Source organism: Rhinolophus sinicus, linkage group LG03, assembly GCF_036562045.2.
Source record: "Rhinolophus sinicus isolate RSC01 linkage group LG03, ASM3656204v1, whole genome shotgun sequence".
NCBI classification, from domain to species: Eukaryota; Metazoa; Chordata; class Mammalia; order Chiroptera; family Rhinolophidae; genus Rhinolophus; species Rhinolophus sinicus.
Window position 1 is genome coordinate 82401496 of NC_133753.1, and position 18707 is coordinate 82420202.

Consider the following 18707-nt stretch of genomic DNA (forward strand, 5'->3'; position numbering starts at 1 on the left):
AAACATGAAAAACTCTCAGAGGTTGTATTATCCAAAAATCATATTGAAGCAAAAGTCCTAAAACAAGTTCTCTATACACATCAAGTTTTATTTTCAGGACTTTTGTGTGGAACTCTGATGACTAAAGGGAAATAAGAAAGAAAATGTGTGGTCACGCATTTTTACATATTATAATTTTTAAAAAGCACAATAGTCTGATTAATAGCTTAAAGACAACTAGAACATGCCTTATATAGGAAACACCTCTAGTTCACTGAGAGCATAATATTTAGAAACTCTTTCTTCAAAAAAATTGCTAGTCTTCAGATTAACACAGAGACATATGGTGGGATACTTTTGAGTCATGGGCTTGGGAGGGTTATGATATGTAGTGGATCTCTAAACTAGTGAGAAAACTTCTCAGGCATTTTATTATTTCTATTTTGAAATTCCACTCTTTTTAAGGTTCAGAAATCTCTCTGCACTGTCCAAAAATTTAGAATTTTGATAGTATTAAAATTTGTGTCACCATAGAACATAAAACCCTACAGTTTTTAATTCTCTCCTTTTAAGTGTACAGTTATATGAATTTGGCAATTGTACATAGTCCTGTAATTAACAACACAATCAAAATACATAATAGTTCATTACCATTCAAAGTTTTCTTATGCACATTTCCAGTTGACCCTCTCTTCTGATCCCCAGCCCCAAGTAATTACAGATCTAGAATTTCCTATATGGTATGTAGTCTTTTGTATTTGACTTCTCTCATTTAGCATGTTTTTGAGAGTCAGCTATGGTTTTGCATATATTAACATTTAATTCCTTTTTTACTGAGTACCAAGCCAATGAATATTCAATGAATGAATATATCACAATTTGATCATCCGTTCACTGATTGATGGACATTTGAGTTGTTTTCAATTTTTAGCTATTGTGAATAATGCTGCCATGATCTTTTGCGTAAAACTGTCTGAGGTACATACCTAGGAATGGTCGTATAGTAAATGTATGTTGAATTTTAAAAAATACTGCCATATTTTTAGAGTGGTTCTACCATTTTCCATTCCCACTTGTAACGTATAATAATTGCAGTTGCTCCAACTCTCTTCAACACTTGACATTGTCAGTGTTTCTAACATGAGCTGTGTTTATTATGTGTGTAGTAGTGCCTCGTGGTTTTTAATTACATTTCCTAATTACTAGCAATGTTGAGTCTCTTTTCATCTACACTTATTTTTAAGGATAACTACAGTAAAAATTATTTATTACAAAACAGGAATTTTCTCAGATTTTTCTTTGAGTAATTTAAATTCTGTAATAATAGGACTGTCCATCTAACCCACTGACTTCTATTTCCCACTCAGCAATCAGGCAGGCTGAAGTTCTTACTTATCCTGACAGAAAAGATGTGGAAGAGGTAGGCTGTGAAAACAAAGGATGGGTTCCTGCCTATGAGCATTTCACTGTGATTTGGCTGAGGAAATTTACCTAATTCAGACACGCAGAAATCCCTGTTCCAGTTGTACAAGTTCCAGCCAACTACAGGACGCAAAAAACACCCTATTGATATTTAAACTGGAAAGGAAAATCACCCACCAACGGGCATTAAACTGCAGTGGAAACCAGAGTGAATGTGGACCGTACAGTGGAACCCCTGAAGTATAGGCCTCTAGTTGTTCGGGCTCCCTGTGGCCACTGCACTGACCATGCAACAATGTGACCCTGCATTTCACGATTGTGTTTCTTGGACCCCACTTATCGCTGGGTTTGATCACATGTAAAATATTGCTGAAAAGGATAATTTACTATATAAACACAGAATATCAGTATATTGAAAAATGGCAGTGTGGCTTTACATTTTCTATAATAAATACTTTGCCAAAGAAATCTATAAAAATCCAGGCTGACTCTGAAAGACAATGAAAAAGATACAGTACAGTACTTCATTACTTTAAATGCATTTAAGGAATACATTCCCAAGGCTCAGGTCAAGATGGCAGGGTAGGTAAGTGCTGTGCTTGCCTCCGCCTATGACTACATCAAAATTACAACTAAGTCATGGAAAAGTGAACCCGAAGACTGGCTGAAGACTAGTTGAAAGGAAATCCTAAAACTAAGGATATAAAGAAGAAGCCACATCGAGAGAGAGAGAGAGAGAGAGAGAGAGAGAGAGAGAGAGAGAGAGAGAGATAGAGAAAAGACATTCTCTTGAGTAACTTTACCAGTAACCGTTGCAACTTCAGCAGAGAAAGCTTGTTGACTAAGACTGTTTGTTTCAGAATCTACGTGAAGCGTGGTTAGACTAGCTACTTCTTGTTCTTCAGCACTCTGATGATGGCCAGAACCTGAATCCACATCAGTAGAGGATACAATCCCAGTATCAGCTCCAAAGCCAAAATCTATAGGAAGAAGAAATGCCAGTATATATAGAAGTCCAAATCAAAAAACAAAAACATTTACAAAAGAGACACAACTACTTCATCAAAATTATTAAACATTAACATTCCCCCTAAATCTATTATATTTACGTACCACTTGGGCAAGAGTAAATAATGTTAACACTTTGAAGTTTATAATTAGAAACAAATTTTTAAAGGTTCTCATAGCTTATTAACAACAATAATGATAAAAGACAGCCCGACATATATCATCACTATTCTTTTTTTTTTTTTTTTTTAATTTTATTTTATCATCATCACTATTCTTACCCAAGTTTTCTGATAACCAGCAATACACTTATTGCTTCAAGTATTTTATAATTTCTAGTACAGTTAAAAATAACAAAAATGGCACACATATGGATGGTAAAAATCATTTTTCTTTTAAATCGGATTCCTAGTCTGAGATCATAGTATATAATCCATAAGGTTTATATACTATGTATCTCCAATGTATCTCCCAGCCCATCACACACTTGTTTCCAAAGGTTTTGACTTTCTTTTTTAAAATTTTGGTATCCTCCACTGACTGCCAAGTGTAATACAGAATTACAACAGAAAAGCTAAGTGGTCTAATTTCATTCTTTTGCATGTGGCCTTCCAATTCTCCCAGTACTATTTATTGAAGAGGCTGTCTTTTCTCCATTATATGTTTTTGGCTTCTTTGTCAAAAATGACCTGTCCATATTTATGTGGGTTTATTTCTGGGTTCTCAATTCTATTCCATTGGTCTGTTTATCTGTTTTCCTGCCAATACCATACTGTTTTGATTATTGTTGCTCTGTAGTACAAGCTGAAGTCAGGGAGTGTGATACCTCCAGCACAGACAATAGTTTAGTGGTTACCAGAGAGTAAGGGGGAAAAAGGGTAGTAGATGAGGGTAAAGAGGATCAAATATATGGTGATAGGAAGAGAACTGACTCTGGATGGTGAACACACAATGTGATATATAGATGATGTATTACAGAATTGTATACCTGAAATCTACGTTACCCCAATAAACTTTAATTAAAAAAAAAAGAAAAGCTAAGTGGTGGCGATATAGTACCAAATAATATCACTGATGTCATTTTAACATGAAGTGATTATTCAAGAAACACTGTAGGAACCGCTGCACTGAACATAACTATACTGAAAATATTGAAGCAATGAATGTAACTAGACAGTGATTCCCAAATATGACCGCATGAAATACTGCCAACTCCTAATCATGACTATCTGTCCTTTATTATAATATCAAGCCCACCCCTATATTTTTTCTTTTTTAGATTTTGGTTTTAAAATATTCGTTTTATGAGAGGACAGTGTTTTTTGTTTTTTAAATGCCTTTAGTTTGGCAAAATAAAGTGGTGCCAACTTGAAGTGATTCCCTAAAACCTCTTTTGGAATTTCACAGAAAATGAAATCAAAATATGCAGAAACCCCTTGTTTAAGTTAACATTGGAAAGAAAGGTGATGGTCATGTAATCCACAAGTCAGTCGAACAAAAAACAATCAACAAAAAAACATATTGTTCAAATAGAAAAATATACTTACTGTCAAATTTTCGGCCATCATATTGGAAAGCACTGAAAGAATCCGAATGACTGTCAGAGCTGATAAGATCACTGCTCCCTGCACTGGCAGGAGAAGTCCATTCTGAGGGTACACCTGGGTCATCAATAGGGCGCATTTGGTTCTGCTTGTTTAGAATATCAGGGAGGTCTTTGGGAATTTCGAGGCTGCCTGGACTACTTCCTCTTCTTGTCATAGTCTAAAATTTCAAGAAACATTTACCATTAAAAAGAGTTTTTTAATTCTCATTAAACATCTGAAAAGTTAATTTCCAAGACAATCCTCACAATAAATGTTGAGATTCAGGACTTTAAGTAGGAGGGGAAAAACATGCTAACCAAATAATCTATGTAACTGTATGGAGCTGGCACCTGAGGTATGGTTGGTTTTCCTGAAGCAAAGACCCAAATATCAGATGGTACTAAGCCTGAGACTCTTAAGCCTCAAAAAGGATCCACGAAGTGAATATAAGGTAAGACTAAAAGGTCTACAGCTTGTTGGAAATCGCTTTCAGGTTAAGTACAAAAAGCAAAGTATTCAAATTGAAAAAAGAAGAAGCAATCAGAAGAGATATGGGGAGAATGATGGCAAAGATGTCATTCTATAATGATTACATATAATGAGTCTATAATTTTTTCCCACTCAAGAAAAATAACTGAACTAAAAAAGGGGGAGGGGAGAATGTCATGGATCTACAGACTTTCACTAAAGACAAGTGGAAACCCAAATGGACTATGACCATTTGAAAAAGGAATTCCACATATAGTTATCTTTCCTTAACAATTCAGCATTATTAGGGATAAAATTGCTTCTATTATCATTTTGCCATAATTCTAATACTCAAGGTAAAGATAACTTTAAATCTATTCCAAAGTTATCTCGAATGATTAATCAGTCAATATTTATGTTATCAAAATTACAGGAGCTCAACCAAAAGACCTCCATTGTTATCTTTCCTGCTGAGGGCTGGCAGCAGACATCAGGGTAACCCTATGAGCAAGATGGAAAATAGAGGGAGAACTAGGAAGGTAGTAGTTTACACCCAAGTTAGCTGAGCAAACAGGTATTCCAATCTTTCACTCTGGTCAAAACCATAAGCCTCCTTGTTTTATGTCTTTGAATAAAAAAAATTATAAAAACATAATTTAAAATCTTAATTTTAAAAAAAGGGTTAAATTTGAGGGGAAAGGATGTTTTGAATAAAAATTTACAAGATGCACATATAGATGTGTATTTTTTAGTTTCTCTACCTTTCTCTCTAAAACCAAATAAATAAAATAAAATAGCACTTACTGAGGCATTACCACTTCGAAGTCGTTCTGCTATAAACTCATCCATCAGATCAGGAACATTAGCACTGCTGCTGCCAATATCACTATTAAGAGGAGGCAGTTTGGGGCTCATGTCCTCTTTATTGACTAAAAATAAATAAATAACTATATATAGTGAGGAAAGATTTAATTCCATTTTTTAAACTTGAAACAACAAGAACAACCACAAATTACCTATGCCATATCAATCATTTGCCAAACATGCATTTCTGAATAATTTCTCTCCTTTTAGATTTAATTTTAAGAATTAGTAAATTGATATTTACTTTGTTTAACTAAGCAGATGTTAGTCAATCTTCAGTATAACCTTATACAGCAAGAAAGCTTATAGATAAGCACTAGTTGGAGTTAGGTTAATATTGCCTATAAAGAAGCTGGTATATTTATCTCTCTTCCTGCCTCTATGCTTCTTAATAATTTATAATTCCATTTTTCCTGAAAGAATATTTGGAAGAAATATATCCCTTGAATCTAGGCAAATCTCAGTGGGACATAAATGCACTTATATTATTTATAAATAAAATTCTATGATTTTGACATATATTGTTTCTATTCACTACAAAAATCTAATTTTATTGCTTTAATAAAAAAAGATTTTCAAAGGTATTTTTGTAAAAAAAATAGCTATCTTGATTCTTTTTATGACTACATTATGATTTACATTACCAAGACAGTGTTAAACTTAGGAAATTAATTTACAGAAAATAATTACTTATTTCACTCTTATGTTGCTAAAAAGTTGATTTCTGTGCAATTAAAAGAGAATCAGCACTGTTTATATTCCTAATAGAACTACAAAACATTTCAGGTTAAGAAAATACACTAGTTAGGAACTCATTGTGAAATACCATTATCTTTATATTACCGGCCAGGCTTTGCTAAGCTGTCAAATACTGCCCTCAAGTGGCATTAATGGCTCAATGCAAGATGCATTCATTATACAGCGTTCTGTTAATCATGCTAACAAAACCAGGTTAAACAAATAAAATCAAAACCTACCTTACTGCTGAAAGTTAATTTTCTATATCTGTAAAGTTATTTTAAATTGGAATCAAGATAAAACAGTTACCATAATCTTGCTTTCTGTAATGTGTCCATAGAGGTTCCATATTTAAATCATGAGTAGCTATCATGAAACCTTTATGCACATCTAAAATCTCAGAAAAAAGACAGTAATGATGTGTTTCAAGGACATAATTTGCATTCTATACAGATGAATGCAAAACTAAAAGGTCTACAGCTTGTTTGGAAATCGCTTAAAAGTAACTAAATCCACTTTGAGATTTAAGAAATAATTTCCTCGTCAATGATAGTTAACTAAAAATGTTGGTGCTGGTGGTAGGACCTTGATTTCCATTGTTACATAATGTCGAATATTCTATGAAGAAAAAAGATAAAAACTAAATAAATCAGCAGTAAAAATAAGCTCAATTATATAGCTGATGCCCTTTTAAACTATACGGGGGCAGGGGCGAAAGTACTTCAATTCCTCAGTAAACTTAATTTCAAGGCTCATGTGGTACACACTTAGAAAAAGAACTGATTTAGATAGCCTTTGAAAGGTCATTAAAATTTTCCTTTTATCTTCCTCTTTCCCATCTTGTTCAGCAGCAAAGAGGTTTAACTAAATGCCTTATGAGGGAAATTAGTAATTTAAATAAACATTTTATGCTGGGAAAAAATACAGCTGGGAGAAGGCGCATGCATAACCAAACAGAGAGAAAGCAGTGACCATCCCAAAGCTTTTTGATTGCTTATAGCTTGCTTCAGTTGCATTAAGCCAAACTGGTGCTGTCTTTCTCCTTTTGCGCTCTGCACACTGTTAGTGCTCACCTGCAGCTTTCCTTCCAAAATAGCCCATTACATGACTGTACAGATCCCTCAGTGGAGCCTCTGGTGGCATTCTGTTCTGCCTCTGTGGGGAAACATTTGCCTTCGGCTTTGAAAGAGCATGTACAACAGTTTTATAAACGCCACCCAGGGAGCCCTGTGGTAGTCCTGCCTCATGACTTGATGACCTAAGAGTGCTACGACTACCTAACTGATTACTTGCCATTCCTTCCTTTGGCAATACGGTGGGAATCTCTGTTGATTCCTTAACTGTTTTATTACTTACTGATGTTGTACCGAGTGTATCTAGAGGCCTGTACACACCAGGCTTTACCAGCTCCGGAGCACTATTTGAGCTGGGATGGGGGTTGCTGGTGCTGCTGCTACTGCTGCTGCTACTACTAAAGCCACTGAGCTTCCGCAGTCTCATCTTCCATGGAGCCTCTTTGTTTTCCAGAGGGTTATAAAACTGAACAGACTCAGTAGATGGTCTAAAAGTAACATGAACACTATTTCGTTTTTTAGTAGCAATTTTCATGATTTTGGCTCTATGGGTTACTGTTTCAGACAAGCTCCTTTTGGTTGGAGAAAGCTTGCTAGTGTTTGTAACGTGAGGCATTCTACGGTTAATGGGTGCTTTTAGCGTGGTTTTCTTGGCATGTACAACATGTGGGACAGGTTTTTTCTCATTAATTTGCACACCCTTCACCTTTTCAACTAGTGTTATATCTACACAGGCATCTAATTCTGTGGCTGCTTGTCTATACAGATATTTCCTCTTTTCTTTATCACAAGGGCTACCTGAACTAGGTTCCGATGACTGTTTATCACTGTTTAGTTGTTTAGACTTTTCAGAAGTTTTTGTTCTCGGAAAACTATCTAATAGGTTAGGTGCAGTATTACTCATGAAGACAGCTGAGTTTGGTTCTTTTTGAAACTGTATGTTTTCAGGAGTCCCAACAAAAGAGGAGATATTTTCTGATTTACTTTCCTGGTCTATGTATTCTAATTTATCTAAGGATGACCCTTCATCCCTATTTACTGCAATAATCACTTCCTGAGAAGCTGCATCGTTACCTAACTCATTTTTACTGTGATTTTCCTGGTTTTCCTTAAAATATTCTTTCAGGGAGGAAAGAAGATCGTCATCTCCTTCAAGGTCAATGTACTGGATTTGTTCAAAAGCAGAATCTGCAAGTTTTACCGGATCTATTAAGTGACAAAGATGGTCATATATGCTATCACCAACTTCCAGAGAAGACTCTCTACTATGAGTATCAGTGATGTGGCTTTCAGTGGATCTAGTTATTGAAGAAGCCTCTGTGGAACTCTGCAAACTTGGCGCATGACGGGATGAACTGTCAATGACAGGAACTGCACCTTTGGATCGTTCAACAGTGAATGGTTCCAAGATGTCAGAAGTGCTGCTACTTCGAGGCAGTGGCTGCTCCTCATTCAAAACACCAAAAACTTCATTTCCAGTGTCTTCACTTTGTGAAAAATGTCTGACTCTAGTTGGGCGGGGAAGTATTTGAGTATCATCAATATCTGTAAAAAAGAAAAATGATGTAGAGTAGAACTATACAAATATGAAAAATCAACATACCCTAAGCATATTAATTTCAACATACCCTAAGCATATGCTTAGAAACAAAAAATTCTGAGATTTTTTTTGTAAGCTCAATGAAAGAAAATCTATTAAAAATACAAATCTGTTTTTTTAATCTGTTTTTAAATAATGATGGGCACAAGCCAATACAGCAGGTAGTGTCAATGAATTAGAAAACTACCAGAATACATTTTAAAATGTTAACATGCACAAAAAGAGATAGTAAGGTGATGAAACATTTGGAAGTGCAGTTAAAGATAGAGCTGTGCCAATAAATCAAACAATTCAAACTTGCTATTCAATTTTTCCTACTTATTTATGTCCAAGCAGAAAAAGCAGATCTTAACAAAGAAAGCTGATCTAAATATCCCATTGTAGAATCTTATTGGGTCTCATAAATTTCCGTTTCCTTCCTTACCAAGCAAGAGGCATCATCTTTTCTTCAAATCTTGCCTATTTGTTTGATCACATATTACAAATGGAAATCTCCACCCTCTTCCTAAAGTTTTCTTTGTCAAGAAACTATCTGTTCTATGAGGTGTTTTACTTTATTATAATATTGACACCTATTCATCCCTATAAAATAAAACCAATACAGTGTTAAAAAAATTAATTGTACTTTTTCATTTCTGATCCACCACCACTTCATCTACTAGGAAGAAACCTTCTTTACCTATCATTGGCCCTTTTCATTAAACAATCATCAAATGTTAAAAACTGTACCCATGTCTTCTTACATCTTTTTTAAAATCAGATTTTAGACTAAAAGTAGACATTATAGATCATCTAATTTAGCTCTCTTACTGAGGAAATTAAGGCCCAAAAAGGTAACAGCACTTTCTCAAATTTATAATCGTAAAGTCTGAGAAGCAGGCTTAGTGTTCCATGTCATTACATTGTTTTCATTGCCTGAAGTGCTAAGTGTAGGGTAAATCCTCAAAAATATTTATGAAATAGAAAATTACAAGATAAAATACTATTTAACTATACAGATATATACAAATTAGAAATTTTAGAAGTAAAATACAGAGTCTACATATCCATCATGGTATTTATGTTACCTAGAAATTAACTAAAAAAAAAATTTTTTTGGAAGCCAGTAAAATATAATGAAAAAAGAAAAAGAGTCCAAAAGTCAGACGTTGCTGCTCATTGGGCTCGTAATGCAAAGGTTATAAGTAACAGAACTATAACTGAACAATCCATCTGAGAATATTTAGATGCAGAGTAAGTGTCTTGTCCAAGATCACAAAGTAATCTACTGATGGTGTTAGGTCTAGAACTTAGGTTTTCTTACTTTAGACTCTGAGACCAGTTTCCTCATTTATAAAATAAGGATAGTAATTCATAATATTCTCAAGATTCATGCTATGGATGAATGAAGGGTGGTCCTTCTGCTATTTTATTTATATCATCCTTTTTGTATGAGGTGCAAAAGGAGTCACTTTATACTAAATTCAGATCAAGAGGAATTTGTAGTGTGCCAAGATTCCACTATATTCCTGAAGATACACATTTAAACTCCCAATATAGCATGTCTTTTGTATTAAAAATTAGCAATTGATAATCAGTAAAATATCAAGCTAGTTCTTCATGGGGGGAACCTCTTAAGTTATAATACTAACATATTACTAAAAAATTTTAATAATTTTTAAAATAAGGTACAGGATCAAGTGCCAAAATCCCTTTTATCAAAGTGAAATTCTATTCTTGGTCAATTACAAACATTACTTATCAGCAATATTTTTACAGCTTCTGAATTCATAAAATCATTTATATTAGTATACATAGAAATTGATGCCATTTTGAATGAAGCTCAAGTGTTGTCTGGAATTACCTAACGGTCATAACAATGTTCTTCATGTAATTAAAAAAAATTTTTTTGCATGTTAAGGCAACAATGGCAATGCAACTTCAAAGGAAGCAAGAATTACAGAGCGTCTGTTTCCAATTTTACTGCTGACAAAATTTAGTAAAAACTCTACATCTTTTTAAGATTAGATGTTCAATTTGTAAGTAACTCAAAGCAGTATTTACATCACTGAAATCATATGAAAAGACTGAAAAACAATAAACCAAGCTCAATTAATTCTAATTTTAGACCACTAAAATTGAATCACTAAACTATCTTTTACTCTTATCTTTCTAATATTGTTTATCTGACTCTTAAATTCTGGAAATAGACAAATGACCAATTTATCTTTCACTTTCTTATCATAAAAGATATATTGGTCATTTGTCTATTTTCAGACAAATTTCTAGCTTCATTTTTTCTTGATGTACTTTTAAAAAAATCAACACAAATTATTTCAGAAAAAAGAATCTAACTCAGAAGTATGCTAGCACCAGCAGATCACAGGTAGAAAAGCTATAAAAGATTACTATCAAATATTGATGATAAGAAATTCCTTGACTATGCAAAGGGTCTACTTGTTTAATTAGAAATGAACAATTCTCCTGGTCAGCTGGAATTTAGGAACAGGACGCAGTGTGAGAGATACCACCTTCTTTCCCTGACACTCAGAAAATAGATAAAAAATTTTGCTCTACAGAGCTCAATTCAAATAATGAAGCATTGTTAATAACACTAGTAGTCTATGTAATATGGCCTATACAGACTAGAGTCTAACAGCAACAAATTTGGCAAACAAATTAGCAGTTTGGAAAACTAATTGGAACAAAGTGGGTGTGTAAAACTTAATTTCAGTATGATAAACCCACAGTACTTGATTAGAAAATAAGAAATAGTTGCAAAGGTATAAACAAAGTCAACTGTCCACCTTGCTTATGTTCTTTTACATACCTTCTTTCATTAACGTATTATTTTTGGCAGCAAAAGCTAATTTGCTTAAGAACTATTATTGAGATTTCTGGCTTCTCTCTAATACGTTTATCAGGAAAATTAAAGACTACTAGGCTGGGCTACCAAATGTGCAGATGTACAATCCAGTGTCAGAGAAAGGACACGGAGAGTGTGCTTGCACAGACACCAGTATAACTTGTAGAGATTTAAAAAACGTTACATGCTTGTGCAACTCCCAGACTATTATATCAAAATCTCAGGCAGGAGCCTGGAAAAAAAGTTTTCAACATCACATAAGTCTGATATTAAGAATTAATGTTACTGACACAGTGCCAATACCCTTGAATTAGAGCTCAAGAAACTCTTCAAAGCTATTCAGCTATTCAAGTAATTTAGTCTATCTAGAGCTATACCATGTAGCATCACGTTCACAACAATGGAGGTAGAATGAACATCTAACCAGGAGTACTTAGAGGAAAGAGGAGGAAAATACCTTGGACAAAAATAGGGTATTTTGAAAACTGGCAGTCCGTTTTTAAAAATCTTAGTATGTCTGAAAAAAGGATGGGGGGAATTAAAGGAGTTTCCTTATACCCACATAAGAATTCAAGAGTATCAGGTAACTATCTTTCTGGAAAATTCTACTTCTAACCAAAAGCAAGCGTGATTATTTATGAGTGGTTTTATTGTCTTTTGTTTTTCTGTGTTTTTTGTGTGTGTAAAGTCATTACGGAATCCTCAAGTCTTCATTTTTGATGATATACCCAGGAGGTATTTTACAATGAGTTCAATTAAGCCTGCTCCCAGGAAGGAGAGATAAAATTGTGAAAAACAATTTTTTTTACTTTATGTATTTCACTTTCCTTATTAATTCTCTCCATACATTAAACTATTCTAAAATAAAATTTACTCAAACCTTGGAAGAAAACATAAACAAATAATTTCATTGGTTAAGGAGCTAAGACTGGTGATTTTCATTTCTAAATTTAGCACCAGTTTTAAAAATCTGTTCTTTTTCCTCTCCTTCTCTCTCTCTCTTCCTCCCACACCTCTAACCTCCCCTTCAATGCAACTAACACCTGAAGAAGCAAATTCTAGGCCTTCAATTTGCCTCCAAGAACCACAGGGGCAATAAAAAAAAAAATCCAGTAATTCAAATTTCTACTGTGTAAGCTCGTGTAAGAATAATCCTGTCCAATTTTCATAAAGGTAGTATTTAAAATTATGAGGTTTGATGTCTTCCAAATTTGTTCTCCCTGAAACCTTAATTTTGTATGTCTATATGAGGTGATCAAAACATATGGTGAATGTTTAAATTTAAAAGTTATTACCATAAAAGACACACCTATTAATCTCCCTAAAAATACTTCTCCTTGCTTCAAACACACTTATCCCATCGTTCTTGCCACTTTCTGAAGCAGTTCTGGAAGTCCTATTTCATGAGTGTCTTTAGTTTCATGGCTTTAGTTTATTTCATGGCTGCCTCGATGTCCTGAATCGATTGAAAATATTTACCTTTCATGGTCATTTTGACTTTGGGGAAGAGCCAGAAGTCGCATGGTGTCAGATCCTGGGAATGAGGACACACCATAATGTTTTTATTTGACAGAAACTGCCATATACCAGAAGCGATGTGTGACACAGAGCCTTTCCGTTGTGATCACAAAATATGGTGAATGCTGCTGCTGTGTCAACCAACGGAAAGGCAGCGATCTTTAATACAGGAAGTGGAGCATGTGACAAGTTTCAACTTGTTTGGTGCAGTCAGTTGGGTGTGAGCCACAGTTGAGAAAAGGTGTTTTAATGTGTGCCGTAAATCATCCTCCATCATGACAACGCTCCGTGTCACACAACACTTCTGGTATATGGCAATTTCTGCCAAATAAAAACATTATGATGTGTCCTCATCCACCTTATTCACCAGATCTGGCACCATGCGACTTCTGGCTCTTCCCAAAGTCAAAATGACCATGAGAGGTAAATGTTTTGAATTGATTCAGGACATTGAGGCAGCCCTAACAGTGCAACTAAAGACACTCAGGAAAGAGGACTTCCAGAACTCCCCTAGAAAGTGGCAAGAACAATGGGATAAGTGTGTTCGAAGCAAGGGGGAGTATTTTGAGGGGGGTTAATGGCAGTGTGTCTTTTACTGTAATGAATTTTTTTTAAACTTAAACATTCCATTGTATTGTTTGATCACACCTCATATGTATACCTGGCTAAGTTTTCCATGCTTAAATTAGTTCGAGAAATACTGAATTAAATATTCTTTTGACAGGACTTCTGGCAGCTTTTAATAGACTGATGTACACTATGACGCTTTAACCCTTTATACACCTATTAACATCTAGAAAGTGTTCTCAATTTACACATCAGGTTCGAAAGTGCTAAATTCACTCATACGTCAGTGCTGAGAAAAGGAGGGTTTTCGCTGCTCCTTTTTATGTTCTATGCATCTTTTAACTTCTAAGAGAAAAATTATTTTTACTCAAAATAACTAAGTCTAATTATGCTTTCATACTTTATATAGACACATGCACAAAAAAACTGGAGATAATTATAAGTTATCAATAAGTAAACATTGGTTTGGAGGATTATGTATATTTTTTCATATACTTTTCCATAACCCGTATTTCCTAAAATTAATATTATTTTGATAATCAGATATAAAGTTTGTTTTGATTTAGTATCTCACTATTATCTAAATCTTTAAATCTATATACAAGACATTTTACTCCAAATGGGGGAAATAAAAATAACAAATAAACTGCCATTTAGAAAATTCCTTTCATTTTTCATAAAAGACCTCCCGATCACATCACAAAAAGGTAATCTTTCTGAATTATGTATTTACAGCAAAGCAAGAATTCTGAATTAGGAACTTATCCTGGTTAAGAAACTACTTTAGAACATCTTAAAGAGAACCACTCACCTTATTTTAGCTTTCTAATATTTTATCACTTAATGTGCACATTTGCCAAAACAGTATTTAGTTGCAGATAATAAATTTTGTAAAGCCCTTAAGATTCTGACAAAAATAAACTTTCCTGACAGTTTTAAGACAGTAGTAGAATATTTAATCCAAGCACACATTTTAGTTTTTCTAAACCTCATTTTACTTTTTCTAAACATGTCAAAAATGATTTGCAGTAAATGCTTTAAGTACATTAAAAAAAAAAAAAAAAAGCTTGAAGCTAAGTATATACCTAAGAAGTTTAAAACAAATTGGGAGTTTATCTATATCTAATTCAGTTATAAGAACTGAAACATTGTTTTGTTTGCCAGTTTAGGTAAGTAAATTATAATCTGATCTAAGCAATCAAAATCAGTGCTCCATACATAAGAAGGTACAGTGCTTCAATGGAGCACCAAAGAGACAAAACAGCCTAATTTGTTACTTGCAGATAAGCATCAAATAGTAACAAAAATGTGTTTTCTTCCCAATATTAAAATTCGTAGTATTCCATTTACGTATTTTCTAATCTTACTACCTTTTGCACTGATAAATTATTCAGGTAGCCTAATTTTACTGGTGTAAACCATATTCATTCCTCACCGAAACTTATTGAGCATCCAGGTTTAGATCTGAGGTCAAATCTTCTAATTATTGTCATCAAGAAAATTGCAAAATCAACTATCAATTTCATCATAAAATTAATTAGAAATTTATTATTTCTAAATAATTGTATTTTGGGTTCAAAAATAATATTGAAAACCTCTCAAAAATATCATAAAGAATATGCTGAAGTAACTTTCTCAATCAAGGTATCCTGAATTAGAAAACACAAACATATCATATCTGATAATTGAATATTTTATTTTCTCATTTTAACAAAAGCCAATACTAGGGCAGCCGGTTGCCTCAGTTGGTTAGAGCGCAGTGCTCATAACACCAAGGTCGCCGGTTCGATTCTCACATGGGCCAGTGAGCTGTGCCCTCCACAACTAGATTGAAAACAGCGATTTGACTTGAAGCTGAGCTGCGCCCTGCACAGCTAGATTGAAAACAACTTGACTTGGACCTGATGGATCCTGGAAAAACACACTGTTCCCCAATATAAATTAAGAAAGAAAAAAAAGCCAATACTAAATTTTTCATTTGCAGTATTTCCAAAGAATATCAAACAAAAAAGTGTCTGCATGTCTACACATATTTAACTCTGTATTATGTACCCCACTTGGTTTGGGAGAAATCTCTGATCTTAACTGGACTGAGGATTTTGGAAGGGACTTCACCTGAAATATCATTATTAATAAAAATGCATCTTTCTTCACATGAACCTACAGTACACTAGGAACTAAAAGGGAGATGGGTTGTTTTTAAACAAAAAATAAAAAATAAAAAAACAGCAACCTCACCAAAAGTGGCAGTGTCAGGCAAACACTCCTAAGAGAGAAAAGTACCCAAGAAGGTCCAAGTAACTTTCTTTGAGCTATTTTGCGTAGTAACTATATTCAACACAGGTTTGCTTCTGTCTAAAGAATGAAACTCTATATGATTTTAGTTATGTAAAAAAAATTTTTAAAAAGGAAATAATTAACCTGTGGTGATAGAAATTAAAAGGTGGTTGTGTGCAGGAAGGATACTGAAAGTGTCATGAGGGAATTTTGGGGGTAATGGAAACTGTTTTTTGGGGGGTAATGGTTAATAGAGGTGTGTACAGTTCTCAAAACTTACTGAACCAAAATCTATACATTTTATTATGTTAATTAAATCTTCTTAAAGAGAAGACCATCCCTGTACTGGGATCAAGAACCTGAGGCAGGACTGGAAAGTTGAGCAGGTTTTGAGGTTCTTTAGAAATTGAGGTTCCACAGAATGGTTTCTTTACACGTGGTTTAAATATGAGTGAGTTCTTAGAATTCTATATACTACTATAATCTAATATAAACACAAAAGATTTATTCCAAAGCAACTCTTAGATTACGTACTTTTCTTGATTATTAACTCCACCTGCTTTGTTCCACTACTACAGATGATGGAGAATACATGATTTACCACATTGCTGGGCAAAACAATGGGAAATTAAAAGTCAAGGCTCTGATTGTTGTCTTCTAAGTCATCTTTTGTGAGACATCTATAATAATATAAATTTATACTACTACTTCTTTTACTCATCTGAGAAGGAAATAAAATCGAACAACAGAAAAAAATATTGGCCATTTACAACCAAAAATATCAGACATTGGCACAGCACTAAACTCAGCACTTCCAGAATGAACTGCAAGGATAGCATTAGAGTTCAAATAACTCAAAATGTTGATTTCTCAACGAATTTCCCACACCTCCCCCAAAGAAATTAACTTTGAAGAGCTTATTTGATTAAGCAAAATTTGAAAGCAGGATTAAAAAGTGAAAAAGGTGGTGCAGAAATTAGCAGAGGTGGCACTACCTGAAAGCTCATCAGAAAGGGGAGTGAGAACAATATCAGGCAAGAAGGGTTTGGAAGTATGGATCAGAACAGGAGCACTTTTAGCACTGCGTATATAGGCCGATGGCAGAGCACATTCACCAATGGATCGGCTTCTCATGGCTTTAAAAAAAGGAAAAGAAAGAAGTGGGGAAGGAAAAAAGAAGAGTGACTATAATGAAAGGCTTGTGTCACAGAAAAAGCAGCAACAGAGAAAACTAAAAGATACAAAGGAAGGAAATTTCAAATTAAAACATTTCAGCACGGCAAATACTGGCAAGCTGTAAGAAAAGAAATCAGAGAACACACATGACATTTTGTATGTAAATTTTTTGGTGTAAAGCAGGAAAATGCTTTTTATTATTAGCAGTTACAATGGTATAGCATTAAAAAACAGCAGACACTTTTATTAGCCCTATGTTTTCAAAACCAAAGGTTGAAAAGTTCATTGAACAGAAACATTGAAAAGAACTCAGTATTATGAGTTCAAAGAAATTCTTGGTACCACATTTGGGCATTTCTCTTAGCCATTCTGAGTCAATTCTGAGCCACTTGTCTTAGTGAAGCTGAATTCCAAGAACAAATCGTTCCTATTTTCATACTCTTCCCTAATAAAGTTTCAATGTCACTTACAGGTCCATTTTAAGAAAATTTTATGTAGTTCATAATCTAAAGAACTAAATTTTGTGGTATTTGTTCCTGGTAGAAAAATGCTTAATCAAATCAGTACCTCTTATTTATATGAAAGTTAATAGCATAATTTTTTAAATTAAGTAGAAATATTTACAGACTATAGAATTTGCAATTAGTATAAAGGAAAATAAACACATGTGTGCTTATTCATATGCATATTACATAAAAATTTAAGAGATTAAGTTTTAAAGGCAAAAACTTTTTAAAATTGTACTTGTGGTTGTATTTGGTCATGTCTTAAAAGGACAGTCACCAGTTCACAAAATTAAAGACAAATTTTAATGCACTTAGAAATAAATTAATCAAGTTTATACTTCCTGAACATTTTTTTAACTTAACATTTAGTTTTGGAATTCTTGAATAGTTATGTGTACAGTTATTGTATGGATAAAGGACTTTTAAAAAATTGCATAATACAAAGTATAATAATGATGTTGGTAAAAAAAAAAAGAAATCTGAATGTTAACATCAATTCAAAATCTTGGGTTTTCCTGATTATCAGAAATATTTGGTTCCCTGATGCCTAAATTCCTTAGCCTATCACACAAGGCCTTTGTGAGTTGGCTGCAATAACCACTGAAACTTCATCACCTCCAATTTGTTCTCCCAGTGCTGCTGCCACACAGAATTTTACACTGTTCTCTGAAAATTTCATGTTCTTTCACAACAGTATGGCTTTGTGAGTTCATAATATACTTGGTCTTTTCTTCCTGACACTCCATACTCAAAATGTCATCTCATCTGTGAATCTTTTCTGACTTTCTCACATACTTACTAGCAATATAGCAAAGAACAAAACAAACAAGAATTCCTGTTTTTACAAAGCTTACAATCTAATTTTAGTGGATTGTTATGTTTTCTATGTTAGCCTCCCAACTTTTTATATTCCTAGTGCTTGGCACATATGAGCTCGATAAATCATTACTGAACGAGTATCTGTATTTGGGCAGCCCAGCATAATCATTTCAAAAACAAAAATCACAATTGTGAATATATAGAGGAGAAAACCAGAAAAAGTATTAACCAAAAACTGTATGTCATAGAGTTTATAACTGG

The 18707-nt window shown here is 33.8% G+C and overlaps 1 protein-coding gene across 16 annotated transcripts in view; it reads right to left on the reverse strand.

Moving 5' to 3' along the window:
* RALGAPA1 (Ral GTPase activating protein catalytic subunit alpha 1) overlaps positions 1 to 18707 on the reverse strand; it is a 212429-nt gene that overhangs the window by 117840 nt on the left and 75882 nt on the right. For 11 of the 16 annotated variants that reach the window (XR_012494845.1, XM_019750426.2, XM_019750420.2 and 8 more), the window contains exons 17-21: positions 16941 to 17081; positions 7139 to 8683; positions 5268 to 5392; positions 3957 to 4173; positions 2205 to 2381 (exon numbers count right to left, since the gene is read on the reverse strand). Coding sequence is in view for 15 of the 16 variants with exons in the window: in XM_019750426.2 (XP_019605985.2) it covers positions 2205 to 2381; positions 3957 to 4173; positions 5268 to 5392; positions 7139 to 8683; positions 16941 to 17081 (2205 nt within the window). In the remaining variant the exon portion in view is untranslated. The remainder of the gene's footprint in view (positions 1 to 2204; positions 2382 to 3956; positions 4174 to 5267; positions 5393 to 7138; positions 8684 to 16940; positions 17082 to 18707) is intronic. The other 5 variants (XM_074328153.1, XM_019750436.2, XM_019750440.2 and 2 more) reach the window with 3 other exon arrangements.